Consider the following 24045-nt stretch of genomic DNA (forward strand, 5'->3'; position numbering starts at 1 on the left):
AAAAAGTCTGAACTGACATCATTTTGATATCAGTATCAATAAAGAGGTATGAGCGAGCTTCCCTAGCTACCTGTAAGTCATCACCTTGGTTGCTAACGGGTTTGTTTGAACCCACTTGAAGAACTGTTTCCATTCTATTCAGGTTGTGTCACTCTGCACAGGTCATCCTTCCTTTGTGTAGCAGACCATACCTTCCCAGGTTACTAAATGAGAGCGGATGGTCCATCACAGCTAATAAGCTCTAGAGCTCCAACTCTCCGTTCCCCAAAAGGTCAGCACTGTCTGGACAGCTTCCTTGGAACAGCGTATGTTTAAGTAGATAAAAACGTGCAATCTAATAAAAAAACATGGGATGTAAATGTTTCCAGTCTTTATGCTAAGCTAATTGTACCACCTGTGTAGTCTAGCTCCAAAGATAATACACTTACATGAAGTTGATTTTCCACATTAGCATATTTATGCAATAGCATTCATTACCGTTGATGAAGTGCAAGTGCTTGGTTAGAGCCATTCATCAATAATCTTAATTAAAAACCTTTGTTGTCTTTTGCACTTATGTACAACAAAGTCAAAGGGTCACTGTGCAAACAAACAGAAAAAGCTGTCCAACAAAAAAAGGGAGAAAAGGAAACGGAAAAATCGGGCTTTGCTTCAAGTCCTTGAGGTTATTTGGATTTCAGTATCACCTTGAAACAATTACGTTTGATTCTGAAAATCATGGCTGACGCACTTTTCATAAAATCAGCTCTGTGGTGTATGCCAAGCAGCAGATTGGATTATTCTCATTGCAGTTTTCATAACATTTGTAAGAAACACCATTTAGGTTGCCCAGAGATCATCATCAATCAAGACTGTAAGTTAAAACAAACCAAAGAAGACATAAAGTGCACACCTCGGTAACTTCAACATAATGCTGCTCTATTACCCCGACGATCACAGCCAATCAGTCTAAGAATTGCAAAGATCCCTCGAGATGGACTCTAAATTAGTTTCTGGAAAAAAAACTTTTCAAGCACACACTATCTACCCATAAAATATTGACTTTCTCTTCTGAGGGGAGTCCTGTAAGAGTACTTACTTAGGTAATAGTCTCGAGTGGAACGAGAGAGTGCTGTTATCAGTCATGTGAGTTCTTAGCCTGTTCTTATGAACTGCATTGAGGTCCCACGGACTCTTAATCTCTCTGAACGAGCTTGGTGAGAACCGCGCTGATTGGCAAATCTCAACACGTCTGTTGGAGTGCGGCAGTCTTAACGTCTCCTCACACATTCAGAAGCAATTTGGCTTTCTCCGCAGTGGAAGTGAGGGATTTGGTTTGAAGAGTGTGAAGGTTCGGCTGTAATGTGAGACCACAGCAAAAATGTCAAGTGCTGTGAAAGCATAAAGTGACACTTTGATTGTCGTTGTATGAACACAGGCTGTATTGGTGCCAGTAGTCTGTACTGCATTTGTCATGTTTTAGCCAATCAAGCTGCAGGACTCAAGAGAGCGCAGTGCCAGACTGTTGGTCTTATGTTATTCAGTACACAACTTTGGGGTCTGTTGTTCAGTCTGTTCTTCTTTGGTCTAATTTTAAAGGTCCAACATGTAAGATATCTACTGAATTCAATCATGCAATGACCATACTATATCATCAGACATTAAGGAAACATGCTGTGCAGCCTTATGTCCTGCTATTTTTCGATTCCGGTTGGAAAGCCTTGGCATTTTCCTAGTAAGCTTGCTGACGTAGAAACAAGGTCAAACTAGGATAAATGTCGAAGATGCAGAGCTCGTTTAACACTGGGTTAGGCTTCCTCCTTTAAATATCTCTAATACTGCAATTCTTCATGGTTGCCCTGGGTTATGTGCAGACATTGTTGCCCCCCTAACTATCCTGTTGCATGGAAACCAACAAAGTTTCACAAATATTCAGTGTTATTCAGGTGAACGGGCACAGATTTCTTGTTCCAGGATTATGGTTACTAATGATTTTCATTTTCCACCTAAAATACATCTGTTGGAAAGTTTGCTGTGAAATGTGATAATTGGACTGTAATCCTCTTTAGGATTCGCTGTAATAAATCAGGTCATTCCTTAATTCAACCTGTTGCTTTATTTATTGCTTTCCCATCAGCAATGGCTGATTTGATGAGGACATTAGCATTTAGACCAAGCACCCTAAAATTAAAAAGCTACAAACAAGAATGTATCTAAAAATCTCTTGTCAAGTCAACGACCCATTTGCTTGTATTGTATTCATATCCACGCTTTATTCTCTAAACTGGGTACTTTTACAAAGGAATCCTTCACACACCTTGTCGCCCTTAGATGGTAAGTATTCTCTTCCATTCTTGTCACTGAAAGCACCTTGAGACCTTCTCAAAGTAATGTGTTCAATCGAATGCACATAAGGAATAGTGTGAAGTGGACGAGTACATCTTCCTCCTTCAGACTCTTTAGTAATGCTTCGTAAGTTGGATTTATTGATGAATATCTCTCCTTGATCTATGAACTGAGCCGAGTTGCTGGCTCTTCTCCTCGCCGTGCTCCCTGCTCAACATGAGCGTCTCACCCACTCATTAGGCTCCACTGTGATTTCAAAGTAGTGTCTTTATTTCACCCAAGACTTAGATTAAACACCACTTCATGTTTGTTTGTTTTTTTAAACTACTGAACCCCACCATCTGTGTATTCTTTATGTTGTCAATCTTGAATTTAATGTGAGCAAGGGGTTTTGTCATAAAATCATTTGGTGGTTCAATAAAGTTTGCGTGCCAAGAAGAGGGACGCCTTCGTTTCTGCCATCTAAGCAATAACGACGAGGTTATTGAACAGTCCTTAAAGAAGCTCAAGTTCAAAAACTGCAGTGAGGAGGCGGGGAGGCTCAGTAGAGGTGATTAAATGATGAGGGCTGTATGGATCCAGAATCAAGGAATACTTAGATGCTGAAATTGGCCCCTGGACATCATCATTAAATAAAGCCAACAGAAACATCATTAGATGAGTCAGCTGAGTCAGAAATGTTGTGTTTGAGATTTAAGTACCTCGTGGTTAAAATGAAAATCACGGTAAAAACGGGTCTTTATGTCTCGTTCTTTTTAAGGCCGTTGATCTTTGATGTCGTCGTTGTCGGTCGAGTCACATTAAAGGGCTTCTGCTAGAATTTAGTTAAAAAAAGAATCCCCCTAAAATTGTTCACTAGAAAATCAAATGAATGTCTATGACACATTTTATAGCTGGGATATTAAACGTTTTTGTCTTCTTAATTCATTGTTAAAATATACTTTCTGACGTACTGATCCCTCTTTTACCCTTGTTATTAATTTGTGCAGCATGCAGTCCGAAGTAGATCTTGGAAGCTCGGACTTTGTAGGCTTTTTCAGGAACACGTGCTAATTGGGTTTATGTTTTGTATGAAGCAGCAACAAAAATGCAAACGTGTTATCGAAGTTTACTACTACAAGTAATTCAAGGCAAATAATTCCAAGTATACGAGAGACTTATTCAGGACCAAATTTCTTGAAAGGCAAAGACAGAAAGGGGTACGACTGCCTGCAGTGGCACTGTGTGAAAAGCTGCTGTGGCTCAAGTAGAGCAAGAGCTAACCTGATTTTTGGCTTCTGCACTAACTGGCCTCGGCCCTTTACAGATCTCGGGCCATGTGGGCAATAGCCTTAATGGTTAATCCAGCCTTGGACTGAGAATGTGCAGGGTCTGCTTGGTTTAACCAAAAGTCAAGAAGATGTCTAGGACACATGGCCTCAAGGATGTTATTGGTAGCTATGACCCTGTTTGGAAATGTTACTTTTAATGTTAAGGCCTGTATTCATGCTGAGGCGTTATAGTTTGGTGCATGCCATGCAGTCATCTGAAGAATACGTCTGAGATGAGAAAGAAGTCAATCACACAAGGCAGTATTCATATCAATACCCCAAAACATGTAGCATCAACGCTCGTAACTGTTTGCTAACCGCTATGCAACGACAAATGAAGAAGAATAAACAGACAAAATGAAACGCACAGAGAAGCCAGATGAGACGGGGGGAGTTTGAAGACCTGCCACCTCTCTTTCATCAGCTGTGTGGGGAAACTAATGAGGTCTTAAACGTCTTATCCTCGCTGTTTTTAAAAGCCTCTGGATGTGAAAGCAATAAGGCTCGAAGACATTTCCAAAGCTGGCACATCTTAAACGCTATGCATGCACATGGGGTAGATGACTGAGGCCTCAAGGGACTCAAGCCCAGTAAGATTGTCCCATATATTGCTTGTTTTATCTTGTCTTGTATTTTGAATTGTAAAATTTTGTTGTTTTAAATATGTGACCCTAAAATCTGAGTATGAACCGAACGAGGAACATCACACCCCTACTTTAGTCTGAAAGACAGCCTGGATGTGTTTGCCTTCTCGTCTATGACTGAAGTGAGTCAACACTGTTTTAATTTGTTTCTGACTGTAGACAAAGTAAATAAGAACAAAACTTGCACAAAGTCTCTTTCACGGGGAAAGCCCTGAACACCCATTGCCAGCCAGCCGTTCAATTTCATATCTGCAGTCATAACCTTTATTCTTTCATGCACAATTGCACACACTTTACAAAGGAAAGTGACTGTACCCTCAATACCTTCAAAGAGCCAATTGTCAGTCCTTCTTATAAACTCAATAGAGGGATTTGGCACCAGAATAGACCTGGTTCAACATCTAATCACAGCACAATGTCGAAGACCCGTCTCCCCAAAAAAATAGCTTTTTTGCTGCTGTATTTAAATACAGATAAATGTTACACACTGTCTGTCTGAGCTCTTGTCTTTAAAACAGCCACAAAATGATCGCCATTTTAGTTGGAGCACTGTGGGTAGTTCTTCATATACACAAAGTATTATTGATGTTACTCTTTGTCTGTGTTGCTAAAGCTGGACAGAGAGTCATTCTTAATGTGCACGTTGTGTCGACACATAATTTTATCTGCCATGGTGTATGATTTTATAACGAGACACAACTAACGCTCACACTGTGTTGATCATCCTCAACATGGCTCATTACAATCCAAACAGTCAAACAAGCTCATTACAGTCCAAACGGCCCCTTTTTTGAAAGCAGTCATGCGGGACCGTGGAGTTGCTAAAAGTGCAAGACAGCTGAACAAAACTTCTGACATGGCAGAAATCCTCCGTCAGGCAGAACATTGAGCGATCGGGGATTTGAAAGGGGTCGAGATCAGCTGCACGTCAAACACAATAACCCATTGGAAAGTTTGAAGGGTGACAAATTCAGAGCTGAAATATGAGCTAAGATGAACAGGCTCTGGCCGGTTAATCCCCCCCCCACAGGAAGTTCCAAGAAGTGTCAATGTGACCTCATTGATCTCATACTCTCTCAAGATGTAGGTCATACACCTTCATAGAATATACACAGTCATTTGATACCAAATCTAGAAAAGAGAAAAAGCGAATTGATTCTTACACTTGTGGCGTATTGGATGTCCCTCCATATGTCTGTCTCCCTGGAGAGGTCAGAGGTCTCAAACAAGTTGTCCAGCACCACCTCCCCGATCATATCATGCCGAGAAAACCGATCAAAGTCAAAGATGCTCATATGCAGCTTCCTGACTGCCAGCTCCTCGTAAGGCACAGGAAACTGGAAGCTCTCACTGAACGTGGGGTTGAGCGTCTTGCGGTGGACACGAGTCTGAAATTTCTTGCGGTCAGGCAGAAGATAGACCTTCACGTAAGGGTCAGATGTGCCGCATAAGTCCTTGGCGGGAAGGTCTACTGCCTTGAGGATGTTGACCAGGAGAGCCTCATTTTCGTAGTCATACTTGAGTGAAAAGTTGATCGAGCCACAGTTTCTGCTGCTGCCGTTCTTGGATGAATCCTCTGAATCCAGGGTCTTCTGCTGGTAGAGCTCTGGCTGGATGCGACCAATGCTTGTGGGCTTTTCGTCTCTGTCGGGAACATAGTCATTTCCCAGGTCGAGACTGCTTACTTGCATTTGTCTGGGCAGGTGTCTTTTGAATGAGTTGTGCCTGCGGTGACATAAAGCACAAAAAGAACATCTTTAAGTCTGTGTTGAAGACGTGTAGAGGATGAGCATTAAAATGAAAGGAGGTTTGTAATTCTAGAGACACGCTAACATGATCTCAAAGAACTCGCCCTTATTATGTCCCTCATGTCCTACATGGCCAACTTCAAGCTGAGTTCTTTCCTGTTTGAGAGCACGTACATTTTTAGGCTATGATCTATTTTACATGTTTAAATGTACGAAATCAATAACAGATACCTTTTGTCAAGATTCTACTGATGCTGTTAAATTCTGCGTTTCTTTGCTTTGCAATGAGACTGTCTTAGATCTTCTTTAATAAATCGCAAAATATCACAACAAATCCATGTGAAATAAAGAGAGAAAAGTCCGGTCTTGATAAAACTGCCCCAAATAAACGACTGAACCGCAAAGGTGACACCGTCAGCCTGTCGAGGGGCCGATGGTTTCTGTATAAATCCTACATGGAGGTTTTTGTCGATTTCTGCGTTGCTGCTTTTCAGTTCAAGGAAAACAAATTCTTCTTTTTATGTCTTTTAAGAGATAATTTCATTATTTATTAACTTTTTATTTTTCTTACTAAGAAAACAAAAGAAAAACTCCTGCAAGTGCAGCTTAAGCATTTATTTTCTTCCCTCTACTGTGTTCGTCCTCATAAAGAAACCATCACATATAATTAGTTTTACTACAGTGACCTCCACAGAAGTGGCTCTGAGGCTACGAGTAACGCGATCCACAGAATTCATTATAATTAACTTGTTAGGCATCAAAATTGCTTAGATAGGGAATTTCTACCTTCATTAGTGATGCATTAGGGGTATTTTGTGCCCAGTTTCTGGAAACACAAAATGTGTAGAAGTGAGGCTTTTTCAGATTTTTTTTCCTTTCTTTCATGTTAGATTATGGGACCTTCCCATGTTGTGTCTAAGACTCTGCCTATGTACGCATGAATGCATGCTTGAATTTACCCCTGAGCATAATTTCACATGAACAACAACATGTTTCTGTCTTGTGTAATATGAGTTGTCCAGACACGTGTGTGAATGTGACTAACCGAGTGGAGGAAGCCGGCTCAGTGGTTTGTCTCTGCATGCGTTGCGTGCGGCGCAGGAAGTGCTCCCTCATGGAGAGCTGCACATCTGCGGGTATGTCAGGGGATGTATGGCTTATCTTCACCGCCGCCTCCAGGAAGCCCATCGAACCCATGGGGTCTTTCACCTTCTCTGTCGCCATGGTGACCAGTGGCTGCTGGGGACTGGACAGCGGGGGAGACGGCTGCAGCGGACAGTCTTCTGGACCGCAGTCAGGGGTGAGGGACGGAGTGGCGAAGTGGGCTTTAGTCCGCCAAGGCTCAACGCACAGCTTCCAGGAGACCAGCGTAAGAAGGCCCAGCAGAGCCAGGCCGCAGACCACAAACACACCGAGCAGGAGGCCAAAAGTAGCGTCTGGTGGTGAACCGCGGGGACCAGAAACAGAGGATCACACAATATGGACAAACAGATGGTGATAACATGGGGGAGAGGAGAGAGAGAGAGAGAGAGAGGGAGAGAGACAGTCTATTAGGACATGATTTTTTCAAATGGTCCAGTGCTGTATCGGTGGTTTCCATATGAGACTAAGGATAGCCAGCCAAGTGTACTGGGAGATGTTTCATAAATATTAAAGTAACCTCCATTAGTCTCCAGTTCAGCCAAGGGTAAGGGAAGCATATTAATGTAAACAGGATTCAAATATTCACTCATGCGCTCATACTTACATGCGGATAATTTTCTATTACATCGCACTCGCTTTTGTAGGAGAAGTAATTACAGTCACATGATAAAAAAAAGTGAAGAATATAATGGGGGACAAAAAAGGATAAAAACATTCCTTGGATTTTAACCATGAAACAGATAAAGGAAGCCTGGCAGAGTCATTTATTTTTTTTCCGGCATTTTGAATATGTTTCCTGCGGAACAAGCAGCATACAAAGACCTGGAGACGTACCAAGAATGCTGACAAGCACTCTGCAATGAATCACAGCGGCACTGAAGGGAAAAAGAACAAACACAGAAAAAACATTGTTACATCTGGCTTTTACCCTTGAGACTCTCGCCAGAGTCACACCGCTCTTGATTTAAAGAAAATTATATTCTATAAGCTGATACTGGGATTGTTTTTGCACACCTTTCAGTCGAGGTGGCCTTTTTTTACACAGCCTGGTTACAAGGATTTATCTCCAATAACTCAGGATGAAGAGCGTCTCAGGGGCCCCTTCAGAGCAGGCCTGAACCCCTGTCTCTACTGAACGCTCCTCAGACTGTGGAGAGCTGCTTCATGACACAGTAAAGTAGCTCTCTCACGACGTTTAGCTTGCTCAACCTTTGCTCACTTCAGCAAAAGAAAGGAATCAAACTGCTCTGAAACCTGGGTGTGAGATTTGTGATAAATGATTCATATCAAAATATCCGACCACTTCTTTTTTTTTCTTCTTTTTTTTAAGTGATTGACTAATAGTCACCATTCAGTATTAGAAGTCAAAGTCTTTCATTCACATTTCACACATCAGCTACAGGCATTAATGAAGTATCTGACTGTTCTGAGGTACGAGAAAATCTATTTATCATCGAACTTTATGTCTCAGTTACAGCCATAAAACCAACACAAAATAAGCCTTTTAGATCATGTTAAGATACCTACAGTAGATCAAACCATTTTGTATTATCGATGTTTACAAAGTCGCATTCTTCACTGTGGAACGACTTTCCACGAAGACCCCCCCCCAACCCTTTCAAACTATATGATTAAAATACTCCAACATGTTCAGGCCCAATATTCAATGTTTAAAAAAAATAAAAATAAAATAACATTTTTGATTTTACTCCCTCACGAGAAACACATCGTTGAGTTTTAGAAAACTCTGTTTCTTTAACTTATCTCTCCCCACATTCATCTGACAAACTACGCTCTGATCAGCTGGAGTAAACTTCCTGTGGAGTGGGAATAGAGTGGATGTTCGTCATGAGTCTGGTTCTGCTCGGGGGGGAAAAAAAAGTTTTCTTGCTGCTTTGCGTTTTCAAAATGTTGTGTTTTGCTCATGATGTTGAGTCTCTATAACAATGAGTACGGTCTGAATCTTCCCTTTTTGTAACGTGTTTTGAAAAACCTTTCATGATCAGGCTCTATACAGATGAAGATCGATTAGCTAACTGCACCTTTAAAGTTTGGATTTTCTTTATGGACCTAAAAGGCTGTTTGAGCACTGAGACAAATGACACGTTTTCATGTTCAAAATTCAAACTAAATGTCCAATAAGCTGAATTTATAGCTAAGCCAAGAGGGGGAGAGATTTCCAGCCTGGAGGATTTATGCCTGAGGAGGATTTCTCGGCTGTCCACAGCCCTGGCCTCTCCATGTCATCTGAGATTTCACACAGCTCTCCACAAAGCTTCGCCCTCACTGAACTGTCGCTCGCGGCCTTCATCCTCCGTCACGGCAAATCGAAGCAGACCCTGCACCATGCACTGAAATACAGACACCCGTGGTGACAATCTTTTCCTACAAGATGCTATGACAGCCAAGAAATCTGTAAGTGAGAATTTGACTTTGACTTGTTTTAGTATTTTGACTGCGGCAGTGCCCTTCAAAAGAAAGTTCAATTTAAGCAGGGATTTTAAAAGTCGGGCACCAAACTAATCCAGACAACCGGCTTCCCCCGTGTAAGGAGGACACTCTGAGCCTCAATACCTTCAACTATTTCAAACACAAACAAAATGTATATTAATAGATTCACTACCCTGCTCTTACTTCGGTTTGCTGCAGAAGCAAAGCCCCGTGTGTCAAAGTGAAATCTGAATGTTTCAGTGGAGTCAGCAGAATTAACCAACAGCACTAAAGCTCGTGCCACCTTGTTGAAACCTTTAATTGTTCCAGAATTGACCCGGTAGAAGTATGCAGAAACTAGCTTACAGCCATTTCTCTTTTTAATGATACTGATGGATAAAGAAACAGTATTGGGTCATTTCTCGTTTTAATCACAGAAACTTTCAGGTGAACTCCTGCACGCTTTTCTAAACCGGACAAAAAGAAAGTCTAAATTATAGAATTACAGGGGCAACTTTTTTTTGTATTTGTCGATTGTCTGCGCTGTTTACACGACAACAATTTTAGCCCAAAATGGTAACCTTTTATTAGATTTTCTCTCCTCTTATACACAACAATTTTTGGGATGCTAAAAATGCAAAATGTTCAGAACAGGTTCCAAAGGAAAAGAAGTTTGTTAAAGTCATGTATGTTGCAAAAAAAGGCAAGATGCAGTGACTTTCACACATGCGCATTACACTTCCAGTCATTAGCCACATGAGTAGATGGACAACAACAATGGCTAACTCTGAAGTTCGGCTTCACCTGACCACTTTGTTAGATTTCATAAATGCTGTAGATTAACAGTAGAATCACTTTCATCAGCGTAGATGCATTTCTACTGAAACGTTTTTGTCTAAATTAAAAATGAACATTTTTTCCAGTGGATGATTTCATGTAAAAGCCTTGAACAGAGCTTTCTTTGTCATTCGCAGCAGGGCTTTGGTTTTAAATGTCACCGAAAATCTGACATTTTTTTTATGCATAGGTGTTTTATGCATGTGTGTTTTAAGCACTGTGTGAGGAAGTTTTACAGACATCACAGCTTTAACATTATGCTGATTGGCCACGTTTGCACTTCACATGGCAGGTGTGTTGATGGCTAAAAGAACTAGAAGCTGAGATTTATTTGAAGTTCTACTGTAAACATTGTTTGAATCATGTTCCTGTCAACAGTTCTTTTTGATAAGGTTAATGAGACTACTCCAGCCCTGCAGTGCCTATATTAAGAAAGTGTTGAGTTTGATATGCTACTAATTGTCTTTAGAAGTTGGGACACATTGCATAGGCAGCTAATAATATAGTGAGAGTGAGACAGAGAGAGAGAGAAACGAGTTTGAGTGTAAGAGAGAGAGAGAGAGAGAGAGAGAGAGAGATGGTGAAGCCATTGTTCTTCCTCTACAGACCGATGGGTAATGGAGCAGAACTGTGTGATTCCTTCTGGACTCAACCCTGCCCTGACAGCATGACACCACACTGACTCCTGGCTTTAGCACACTATTAATGATCGCACCCACGCCACGCAGCAGTGGACTATCACAAGCCTGCAGTCAATCAAAAGGGTCTTTTCTGGTCCTTTCGTGCTGAAAACACCTTTCACGATCAATACTTGAGGCGCTCAATTCATCTCACTGTAAAGCTCATTCAGGTGGGTTTTGGGGCAGGTACAAAGGTCAAGGAAGTGAGGCAATGCTGTTTGAAAGACGGATATTCGATGTGACACATTTTAAAGTTAAGGAATTGACCTCTGAGCGAGGAGTCATCTTGACACACCGTCTAAAACCTTTCCTCTAATAGATGCAGAAATCTACCGCCGTCTGCCCTTCCTGCTGCCAAGATACATGTTTAATCCAGACACGAAGGCAAAACTGCAAGACTCTGAGAACCACAAACACAGAGCTTTGGATACTATTATGTTTGTATGAAAATGCCCAAATGAAATCAAGGTTTATTCTGAGGTGGAGTCAGAGAGAAAAGTGAAGCCTGCAGGCTTTTCTCTTTTCTTTTTTTTTTTTTGTCATCTCGTGCTTTCATATCTGACCTGGTTTCCAGAGTAACCCAGTCGTTAGAGTGAATGTGTCCTCCTCCTGCACGCTGTTATAAATTGACTCATCTGTAACACACAGGAGGTCAGAGAGATGGGAAGATGCTGTTTGTGGTCACTGAGTTACTTCAAAGAAGCTGCAGCGTTCCTTAAAGACTTAAATACACTTAGGTTACTTTACTGAAAGGGACCATATGAATGGAAGTTGTCTTATTGGTGAAGGTATAGTTTTTTTATTTCAGCGTTTTTTTACCTCAGATTCTGATTTATTTCTTCACTTTTGGAAACTGATTTTAAAGATGGTTCTACATCAACACATGTACCTGCAGATTCACCTTAATGCATCACGACTACGTCAAAGGCTGCGTTCCTGAGTTATAAGTCTGTTGACTTTTTCTGCACAACACAAAAATGAGCTCGATGCTTGTCGACCCTTTTTGCTTCAACCTTTGAAGACGAACTTTAGTGGTGCATTGCCAGCCCAGTGAACAGATGTCTGATAAAGTCAGACTATCAGAACCAAATATTTCAACCTCAGCTGGAAACTTAAATTTAGGACGCACATTGAGTCGAATCAAAAATGGTGAATGGCGTTGATAAAAGTTGTCAGGGCCTTGTTTCCCTGACGAGTTAAACATAAAATTGAACATCTTGATAATTTCAACACAGTCCGTTATAAAACTGCGGCTGTCTTCTTCTGTTGGCCTCATTTGACTACCGGCTAGCGTCTGAGGGCAGTACTGAGTGCTGGTGCTGTCTGTGCCTCGTAGCCCACGATTACTCATGCTCTCTGCCTGTCACACATGACATCTGATATTTCTGCAGGACAAAGAGTCAAGCTGCAAAAAAAACACATGAAGGGAAAAATGATGACAGGAAAAAAGTCATAACTTTCTGACTCTTGGGATTGTATTTCGTTATTCCTTACGACAAATGAAAAATCAAACTTCCCCTATAAACATGTTTGCTTTATTACCCCCCCAGCATTTACTGATTTTCTTTTCTTGTTTTTTTGCAACACATTGTGCATTAGCGGTATTGGATAAATTGCAGCAGGCTGAAGGTAATCTCAGCCCATGTAGAAGAGGATCATGTTAAGTGGACTTGTTATTAATGGATACAATTTCCAGAGAAAATGAAAAGTACACTTAAAAAAAAAAAAAACACGAGCCCTGACATTTCATGAAATTGGAAAAGTTTGCACAACTGATTCCAGCACAAAATAGGCTTTGCAGTTTACCACAAGCTTCTTAAATTGTAAATGTTTCCCCCAACACACTTGTTATAAATCTGTCAGCGGTGGCTTCCCTGTCCCCTTTCCCTAAGGATGGAAATAATACCCTCTAATCTTGATGTGGTACCTCAGCCATTTTTGGAAATTCTGTATCCCATGGTGTCTTTTTCAGAGCAATCAGAAAATCCTTTAATCCTCCACATCCTCCAGTCCTAAAGCCCCCGCTCCGTGTGATGAGGAGTTTAGACCCCAGCAGATCATCCAGAGGTGTGAGGATGAACGTTTAGGCCCTGGAGAGAGAAACCAGCTCTTCTCGCAGTTTTACTTTGACTTCGTAATTATCCTTTGTCGCATTTTTTTTATGCATAATAGACATTATCGATTGATTCATTTGGAGTGCATCTGTGTCTGAGAATTGGGGCGTAAACAAGTGTTAAGAATGCAATGAAGAGTGAACACTCAAAGTGTCAAGGAAGGGTAATTGTGTTTTTTTTTCTTCCTGCTTTCCAAACTAGTGTTTTATTAGCGTGAAGTCCCACTGAGAGTGCCCTTACAAAGATTAAACAGACAGATCCTTTAAAAGGCACTATAGATAACTTCCATTATGTGAACTCTGCAGCCTTAAGCAGAAAAACTGAATATTGGGTACTATCTCAAGTGCTGCAGCACTGGCAGAAGATTTGGAGACTTTACACCTTCTCTGCAATATGCACTTAAAAACCATTTGCCCTTGTTTGTCATCTCAATCATTCAGACTGCTTGACAGTTTCACCTTAAAGGGCCACTGTAGACTGTCAAGTGGAAATATGTTCGAATAATTTTTTAGGAGCTGTCCGTTACAGGGTGGGGATGTGTTTGTTTTCTGTCTCAGTTTTGTTAAAATATTCGACAGAAACGTCTTGTCCAGGAACCTGTCAGAGTGAAAATGTTCAAACTCAGTGACAGCTGAAGTATGAAGGTACCCTGAGGACAGAGGGTGCAGTCAAAGAGAACAGACTAGAATATGATTAAAATAAAATAATAACGTCTAAAAATGTGTAAAATGTCGAAGTCTTTGTTAATTCCAAATGTGTTAGATTGAGCACCGTGATGTATAAATATAGAATGGGCTATGCTAGTTATTTCAAGAAATAGTTTCATGTTTGGGAAACACACTTAGCTTAGCATAGCTCATTAGCTGGAGTTGAAGAAAATCTCTGAATATGTCTCTCCAACAATTACAACATTTATCTTTAAACACTTTATCATTCATAGTTAATGGGTTTTTTTAAAAATTTGTATGGATGAAAAATGATCAAATATTTAGTTAGAACTTCAGGCTGTTATTATATATTTAAATGTTGTTTTTGTTGGACCGAGCTAGGCTAGCTGACTCCCCTCTTTGTAGGCTAAGCTAAGCTAACCAAGAGAGTATAGTATTGTCAGTCCCGTATAATAGTATGCACCCCAAAAACAAGTTTGTTCACCAAGATAGGCCATGACCTTTTACATGTAAGTGTTTAGAGATTACTCACTCACTAACATTTACAATATGAGCACAACAGAGATGAATGAGATCCAAAATATTTAAGGTAGTTAGCATGGACATTTTTATTTGTTAGCAAAAAAAAAAAGTTGCCTAAAGCTGTAAAAATTACCTTTCAGAAGCAAATGTGCCTATGTATGTTGCACTTGTGCTTATGTTAAGATGAAGACTTGTTAACACCAGAACATCTGTTGTCTGGAGATTCTTGTAGTGAGACTTTGCAGCGAAGAGTTTGCACTCCCACTATCCTTTTCACACTTCACTGTTCCAGCTAAACTGTGGCTGTGACCAGATCAATGTAGAGCCAGATTCTAACAGCTAACTCTTCACTCAAGCTAACAGTTGCTTCTTTTTAAGGGACATTTGCTATCCAATACTTTTACAATTAAGTGCAGTTTAGATAACAAAGATGCTCTGTATTTGATTTATCCAAAAACCTCTGTATTTGTGTTTCAGCGTCTACTGTCTGCAAAAAGTTATTTTTTCATTAGTCATTAGTGTGTCATGATTTAGTTCTGATTTCCTGTCTTATTTTAGTTCCCTGTGTTGGTGTTTCTTAGTTAAGTCTTTGCTGTTTTCTGATTTATATTGTAGTTCTAGTTTTCAGTTTTCCTGTGTTTTGTGTCCTATGTTGTCTGTGATGTTGTTTCCTGTTCTTACTTGTGTGTTAGGGTTCCTGGTTTGGTTTTTAGGTGTCAGTTGTCCTCAGTGTTTCCATTCTTGTGTTTTTTGCTCCTTGTTTGTTTCCCGCCTGTCTGATTGACCTGATTGTCCTCACCTGTGTAATCAGCCTCACCTGTGTTTGATTAGCCCTGAGTCTATTTAGTCTCAGTGTTTCTTCCCCGCTGTGTCAGTTCATTTTTCATCTTCTGTAATTTGTAGGTTGTCTCCCTCTGCGCCCTAGATTTACTTTGTTTTTCTGCTTATGGCTTTTTTGGGGTTATTATTTTGAGTGAGTTTTGTTTTTGCTTTTTGTTTAAATAAACCTTTCTTCTTTTAACATGCAATCAGGTCCTCCTACCCTGTTTTCAACCCATGGTTGTAAAGATTTATTTTATACTTGCTGTAACTTAATAAGTACCATTTTTATTTTCAGTTTTACATATACCTTTAAATGTCCATATGCCTTGTGTGCCCATTGTCTCCCCACGTGATGACTTGAGGTTGCTAATTGACTTCTGAGGGTTCATACAATGTGTGAGCACTCACACTCAATAATCCACCCAGGAGAGACTCTCAGAAAGCTGTTATCTCCTCCACAAGTGCAAAGTTAATCAAAGTGCAGACTCTCTACTCCTCCACGTATGATAATCCTCCGAACACTTAAAAAAACTGCAGTCATCTCGCCAGGAAATAAAAAAAATATCCATCTTTATACAAAATTCAATCAATTCTGGCTGTAGCAGTTCTGGGGGGGGGGTCAAATGTTCTTCGATTGCAGTGTTCTGCCGCCAAGCCACAGGGAGCTTCCACCTGGAGCTGTGGTTGTCGAGTTCAGCCCTGTATTAGCATCTGGTCCTATCACACAATTAACCTGCTTGTTGACCAGGAGCCCCTATCTGTGTCGCACAGCTTCCTGTGTGCCAGGTTGCCTTCTCTCGTGGGGGCCTTTTGCAGAAAGCAAACGACAATCTCGATTGCAGAGGCTCACAGGCCCGGCTCGAGAGAAAATAAACATTCACATAGAAAGGTTTGGAGCATTAGATTTTCTCACTGTTCAATTTTTTGTAATTTATGAGGCATGTACCGGAAAATCAATCCATTAATCATTAGCAATTATAACACGTTTTTGTTTCCTGAGGCAAAGCTTAAATGAACATTGATGCACCACAATACCATTTTTAATTAACCATCTATCTCTACGTTTGGTGATCTTTTAAAAACTGAACTTACTGAAGACACTTTCACAATCAGTCATCAGTGATCGCTTTTGATAAATAATGTGATTTTTTTTTGTATGTCTAAATATAAACAGCTTAATGAACAAGCAGCATCAAAATTAAAATATTGGATGTAGTATTTGATATGGTAAATCTCTGTCTGCACCCACCTCTTCCCCTCTGTGCTCACTGAAAAGCCACGCCCCCCTCACTCACATGCACAACTGCCATTGGTCCAAAAGGAGACCTCATCTTATTCTTTGAGTGTGGGCTTATGTACGCCATAGTGTAGAGAATGAACAGGGAGACGTGATTGGTTCATCAGATTGGTACCTCGTGGCTAGACATGGTCAAAGTTTTTACAGGCTTACAAACTGATACATATGACAGACTTTTTGTTCCTTTTTCGGCGTGCATGAATTATTAATGACTGTCAGGATATAAAGACAATTTCAACCAAAATCTTAAAAAGTGGATTTGGAAGAAAATCACCAACACTGCCTTTAACGTGTTTATAGCCTTGTTTAAAAGACACTGTTTAGGTCAGAGGAGTTAAATTCTGTGTGTACACAACATACAGGGTTGAGTTCGGAGTTGTGTGTAAATTGGCATGATTAGTGGTGTGAACTGGCCTACAGGTTCGGGCATGTTAGCTGTTTGCTAGGAGGCTTAAGGCACACTGCAGCTCTGCTTCTTTGCTTTTTGTTGGGTTTAAAAAAAGATATTTTGAGACAGCATTTCCAATATGATGACCAACCTCAATGTTCAACAAAACTTAGCTTCAGAAACCAATGGGTAACGTTACTGAGACTACATTTATGTTTGATACAGTCTTTAAATGATATACTATACACAAAAGACGTGTATTAAAATCCAAAAGAAGATTATTTGTAAAAAATAATTTCCCCAGAAGAACATGTCAAAAAAGCTAATTTAACTTTAATGTAAAAAAAGAAAAGAACCCAGTTTGATAACTACCCAGGTACTAAATTACTGTCAAATGTTCTTGTTTGTCAGTAAAGTAATAATATAAAATATATTTATGACTCAGACTTGTCTTTTGGCAAGTATTTTCAGCCATGCCTCGAAAGATTTCTGTATAAAATGTAGTCCCTGTTCTGTGCCACCATGAGCCACTGTAGACTTGCTTTGTTTACCCAAATAAAAATGCAGTAGCTACGTGACTGCTGGGAAATCTTCTCAACCCTGAGGATGTTAAAAATATTGCTTGCATATTTATGTTCGGCTTCCTTCACAGCAGTAAAATAACTTCTGTCAAGAGATGTTTTGCCTCAGTCATCTTTAGTTAATGATGCTATAAGATATCAGAGATCAACAAGGTTGCTTAAAAGGATTAATAATTAATATCCAAACATTGATTGCAGCTCAATGACAGGATGCAAACGTAGTTACCCGCAGGGATATCGAACATGCTGCAATGGTGAGATTAACCAGTTAGGCTTCTTTTTTATATTACTGTAAAAGAATACACACAATGAGACTTGCATTTGTTGATACTTAAGCCTGGCTCAACTACAGACGCTTCAAAATCCTGCCAAATTTCAAAATCAGGACGCATTACGCACACAAGGAGAAGATGTTAAAAATAAGAGAGAAAATAATGGCACGTCACAATACTGCAGGATTTTATTAAGATTATTGGAGCTAACAGAGGAACACACCAACTCACATGGCCGCACGTGAACAACGGAGCAAGCAGTTAAATCATAGACTGTAATGGACAACTGCTGATAGATGTCATCCATCGAGGGGGGTTTAAAAGCCTGTCAGAGGCGGTCTCCATGAGGGAAATGCTTTTTCAAAATAACTTTCAGTCAACCTAACGACAGGCAGAGATGAAGCTGGGACTACTTTTAAGCTTCTCGTCAAGCCGTTACATCCCGCCCATCTGTCAGTCAGGTCACACGGGCCTTACTATGCATAACTCATATCCTTCATAAATCAAAACAGATGAGTTAGAAAAGAATTCACTGCCTATACAGTGTTTGCTAATGAAATCAATAACTAATCAGATCCCAATTGCTTTTTGTGCCAGACTGTCAACATGTTAATTCATAATATAAGACCAGGCATATTTGAAAGGGGTTTGTATGTGACTACTGGGTTTCTTGGAGCCAGCCTAAGTAATCCATCCACCAGTCTGTCTGTTTGACTTCACCCACCCATGCTTCCATTAATCATCCATTAATCCACCAACTAACTCATCCAACCAACCAACCAACCCATCAGTCAACCAACCAACCCATCAGTCAACCAACCAACCCATCAATCAACCAAGCAACCAACCCATCAAACAGAGGTTACACCCATGATCATTTCCCCACAAACCCCATTCAGGCTACACCTGACCTGTCCAGCTTCCCATCACCTCAGGAAAATATGTTCTGTATGAGGAATCCCTCTCCATATCTCAAGTGTTATGACTCCCTGACCTTGAGTCACCTCATCATTGCTCTCGTTCAGCCCAAGCCAGAAACCGTAGCATGCCATTCCCCAGGCACCTGACGTGTGGTACATCTGCATCCGGCCTGATCCATCATCCTCCAGAGCCTCATTTCTCAGAGTCCCCCCTTTTCTCTCTGTAGCTAATGAATTTTTACCCTCAGAGAGCTATAAATATGATAACCAATATGAAGTCCTAAAATGTGTTTTATATGAGATGTGCAGTAAAAAAAATATCCAAAGCTCGAAGCCGGTAGAATTCCTATAACACAAGAACTCATTGGACCAATGGAGCTGATAGCCTGCAACATGTTTTCAAATAATAAAGACATAATTACAAGAATGGATCACCTTTATCCATGTGGCCCATGCTTCCTACATGGCTCGTCATGGATATTGTCATTTCCAGCGATATCCCATTAAAACTAACAGGATGTGATCTAGCTCGTATAAACAAAAAGATACCGTACACTCATTTTTATTCCCAGTAATTTTCATCACCAGGGATTCTAAACGGGACAGGCAACATCCATTACAGACCAATGGTATAAGCGTCTGATATTGTATGATGAAAGCTTTTTGTGCACTCCGACTGCCTCATTGCCTTGAAATATTGTGCCGTTAATCATGATGAATACACTGTATATGACCAGCAGTTGCCCTGTCATGCGTGTACATAAAGGGTGTGAGTGATGTGAAGGGAGTGAAATGATGATAAAGCTTTTCAATATCTCTGATTAGGTTAAGGGAAAACATGTGGGGGAAACATAATTGAACTGGAAATTCGTTTTAACACATTCTAAAAGCCTATTAAAATGTTGATTGTTTACCAGGGTTTGTTAGGACAATGTGTATTTAATAGAGTTCATTTAGACAGAGTGAGGCAATAAATAAATAACTGCACATTTAAAAGCATACTTAGTTTGTTTTACTGATGTTGTTGGAAGTGGAGGTAGCATTGAAAATAATAGTTTGACAAAAGAAATGCCTCCAGATGCATCATGTATTTATTTTTATTATTAAATAGAGCAAGATCATCTGTTCTTCCTTGTTTTATATCATGCTAAGCTAACAAGCTGTAGCTCTATATTTATAGCAAAAAAATGTTTTGTTTTGCGAAATATACTTAAAATATACTGCCACACTCTAGATGACGTTGCTACCACAAAGATGTCTTGCCCAAAGATACTTCAACGTGTGACTGCAAGAGCTGGGGATCAAACCCCTTTAGTTCTTGTTGATTTTCATATTTTAAATTTCTCGAGCATATGATGTGATTGTTGTTAACAAACGTACTGGTTTCAAAGGACAAAATCCTGAAGAGACAAAACGTTTCGCTGAACGGTTTTGTCAGCAAGGGCCGCCGAAATCGACAAAAGCCAACAGTTTAGATGAAGACAGTTGTTCCTGTTTCCTTCTGAATCCAGCCTTATGCTAAGCTAATTAGCCACCTGTTGTTGCTTCATGTTTTCTGTGTCTAATAACATCAGAGTTGCGTGTCTTGATCGTTCGTGTTCATGCTCATTACATTTTCAAGGACACGTCAAATCTTCCTTCTTAAGTCCCTCATACATTAAAAAAAAAATGCCACCACATCAGATTTTTTGGAGGAGACGGGACCTTAGTTTGACCTGACCTTCGGCCTGCGGGCCCTGAGCTAAAAACAAGTCAGCATGAAGAAATGATGCATCCATCACTGTGAATCTGTTGAATCAACCCACGACTGACATTTGGGACCCTCATGCACAGAAGCACACTGCCTCATGATGCATTACAGCTCGGCTGATAACAAGAAAAATGGCCAGCACAAATCATTTCATCATGAGGGGAACGTTATCTTGCTCTGCAAGGAGGTTAACCTGCATGCTGAATCCTCTCATTTCTCCTCTCTGTAGATACAGTATGGTGACTTGATTCACCTCACCTTGATAAATGATTATTGATTATGCAGTGCAGATGCAGCTCAGAATCCCCCCCCTTCATGGTTTATGCAAAAATGCAAAGTATGTACATGCAGCTACAAAAGCACCCCTCTGCATTTATAGTGAAACAATAATATAACGCTGATAAATAACGTCCTATGTTTCGTACGTCATTGCAGCTCCCATTAGAAGCAGTTCCTTCTCCAACATTTTGGGATGAAACCTCCAACGCAGGAACTGTTCTTATCGATTTTGTTTTGGGGGCTGTCAGCTTAAAGGATCCTAAATTTAAACTCTCTTTTGTATAACGGACAAAAAAAAGCAGAGTAAAAGAGTGCCCTCGGGCTGTTTTGGTGTTACATCTGCTGGTTTTGTTTGGGACGAACAAAGAGTGTTCAACAGCACCAGCAGGTTATGGTGCAGGGTTTGGTATTCAGCTGCAGCGTGAGCTGGAACAAGACATAATGGCTACTTTAAATCAAAGCGCTTTGATACTCATCCGTGACATAGTTTCTTCTGATTTGAGACACAAAATGTAATCATAGAACTCTTTCATCAGATAGCATGTTGATTCAGTTTATCCGTGTGTTGATTTACACAGAATAAAGATGCATGATTGGACAGATCCAAAGTTCTTACTACGCACATTTTGGATTCCATCTCTTATATTGAGCTCTGCTGTGAAGCTGCCCGCTTGTTTTCAGACCTCAAGATTTTTTTTTTTAAATAACACAATATGCACATTACAATATGAAAATGTATTGCTTATAACAACCTGTGATTCAGGATCAGAAGTACTCACAGTACTGTCTTTTATGATAGTTAATTGAAAATGTTGACGCTCCCTTAGAGACATTGTTTTTGCATCCCCCAACGCACAGAAATAAAACAACCAGACTTTACCTTGGCACCTTTAGCAAATCACACTCCGTATGATACCAAGCAGGGTGTGGAGATTTCACCACAGGTTTTTTTTTCACAGCTCTGTGATATTCATTAACCCTGTCCTGACTCATTTTTTCTTTTGCTGGAGGGGAAAATGGCTTTTGCTTCACACTTGGGAGATGTGTTACAGCTTCAGAAACCCGTAGAAGCTCAAGTAAATAGTGAAAATATTATTAATTAATTAATCATTCAGCCAAGAGCAGCTCGCACTGTTTTACATGCAGAATGTCGCTCCTTAACGTAGCACTGTAAGCAGGTGGAGAAACCCTGTGGTAGTCGTCATGACAGCGACATTTTCTAATTCAAAAATAACTTTTTGTTCTTCTTTAAGTTACCATTAATGAAATTAAGCCATTAACGATTTGAAACCTGTTTGACTTGCTGTCAGCCATGTTTATGAATTCCAATAAACCATTTTGATGCAGAGTTGATTTTGCAACAGCATTTTTTTTTGCAAGCAGCAGCAGCATCAGCAGCCTGTTGCAGCAGACAGAGACAGGAGATTACTGCGAGAAACTGTGAAGTAAAGATTCGATCAGGGAATCGTTTGCCTCCCAGCTTAACAAATCCAGGTATTATAGCAACCTGGAACCGGATCCAAAATGGAACCAGCTATAGAGCAAATCCCCACTTACCAAACAGACATTTGCATTTCAGTCACAGCTATGCCCTGCAGAGCTTTCCCTCTCTCTAACAATGGACTGATGCCACATTAGGCCTGCTCATGAACGCAGGATTATCCTCTGCTCTCAGGTGCTTTATTTAACATTAGCTTCTTTTGCTTCTGCTAAACAAGTGCAATCATTGTCAGTATTGCACATCCTCTTGTTTACAAAACCAACATTGTTTCCCCTTGTTGAAACCCGGGCCCTGGGTATTGATCCACAGCCCCATGGGCGGCAGGAATCCACTCCAATTTGATACTGTATTGAAACAAATTGCGCCTGGAAGGAGCCGTCAGCGAGCCCAGCCTTATCTCACCCATCCTGCAGCCGTGCATTCCCTGCTGTGTACTTTACTAGGTTTATCACACTGCCGTGCACTATTGTTCACACACTAAGCTCCTCACACAGGGACGTTTTGCAGTCCAGCCCTCGTGAGTGACATTTAACAAGAAGTCATAAAACATGTCACAGGAGAGAGGAGGGAGAGAAAATGCCAGAATCCCTGAATCCGCTCACAAAGAAAAGCAAACGACCCCTGCGGCTAAACCCTGATCACGCACAATCATGTCACCACTGCACACACACACACACACACACACACAGTCAAATGTAGTGTGTAGAGCAGAGAGACCACACACATCTGCAAACACACACAATGCAGCCTGCCAGGAAGGGCCACCGGGGTCCAGTCATGGCAGGAGCCAGTAGAAAACTGATAAGGCAGGCTGGATTTGTTTAATTCAGCCTTCTCCCAAAGCTGCTGCTGCTGCTGCTGCCAGAGAGGGAGGAGAAAAAAGCCCTGCACCGTAGGAGCAGGTGAAGGGACACAGGGGATCTGAGTGAACCGCAGAGATAAACATAAACAGTGGCAGGATTATCACACAGCTCCACATAACAGGTTGTAGGGTTTTTTTATACATGCTTGCATATACAGCAACACGTTTGGAAAAAAGAAAAATCCTGTGCTAATCAACACATCTGAAGGGAACTCTAGATCCCAAGTGACAACGTGGAAGATGAGAAGCACAATCATACAACTCCCTTGCGATGGGGTTGACGTGAGGAGCAGGGTACCCTGCTGTATATCCCCCCCCCCTATTAGCCCCACAGCTCTGGCGTTTCATCAAAGTGTCATGATGCACGTTGATCAAAACCCAGCGAGAGCGCGGAGAGGGAGGCGAAAGAAGAGCAGTGACACAAGCATGTGCAAACAGAGGCAGACAAGGACACAAATAGAAAACATGCAACATAAAGCATGCAGTGACCTGACTTCACATTTTTGATGCGATGCTACTCAGTGTGCCTCTTTCACCTCTGACAAACAGGTGGGGGGAGCCTTTTTAAGAACGATTACTTCTGGTGTTCAATAATTAATAAAAGCTGCAGAAAAGGACAAGTCAATATCTTTCCAATTTTACCCGGGCTAATAATGGGCAGAGGTGTGTGAGACAGAGGAGGAAAGTGCAGCTGCAGACATCCACTCTAATCAAATATTAACATGGTGCTTCATAAATGATAGAGAAGAGTATGATACAGTCAGGAAGGCTTGCAAAAAAACAAGGAATACTTTTATGTCAGCATGTATTATGCAAAAGTCAATACATGCTGTTAGTCAAAGCTTACCAACAGAGAGGTTACGCCACTATTAATGAGTGTTTTAGAAAATAAAAAGCCGCTGCTGCTCTGCATCTGAGAGCAAGGCACAGTGTGTGTTTCTCAACCTCACAC

General features: G+C 40.7%; 1 protein-coding gene across 2 annotated transcripts in view; it reads right to left on the reverse strand.

The window, feature by feature from the left end:
• Nucleotides 1–24045, reverse strand: part of syt6a (synaptotagmin VIa) — a 53808-nt gene that overhangs the window by 6422 nt on the left and 23341 nt on the right. The window contains exons 1-3 of one of the 2 annotated variants that reach the window (XM_079359783.1): nucleotides 8005–8030; nucleotides 7073–7463; nucleotides 5443–6004 (exon numbers count right to left, since the gene is read on the reverse strand). In XM_079359783.1, the coding sequence (XP_079215909.1) occupies nucleotides 5443–6004; nucleotides 7073–7251 (741 nt within the window). In that variant the 5' untranslated portion in view covers nucleotides 7252–7463; nucleotides 8005–8030. Of the gene's footprint in view, nucleotides 1–5442; nucleotides 6005–7072; nucleotides 7464–8004; nucleotides 8031–24045 lie in introns of those variants that run through there. The other variant, XM_079359782.1, reaches the window with a different exon arrangement.

Source organism: Symphodus melops, assembly GCF_947650265.1.
Source record: "Symphodus melops genome assembly, chromosome: 13".
Lineage (NCBI taxonomy): Eukaryota > Metazoa > Chordata > Actinopteri > Labriformes > Labridae > Symphodus > Symphodus melops.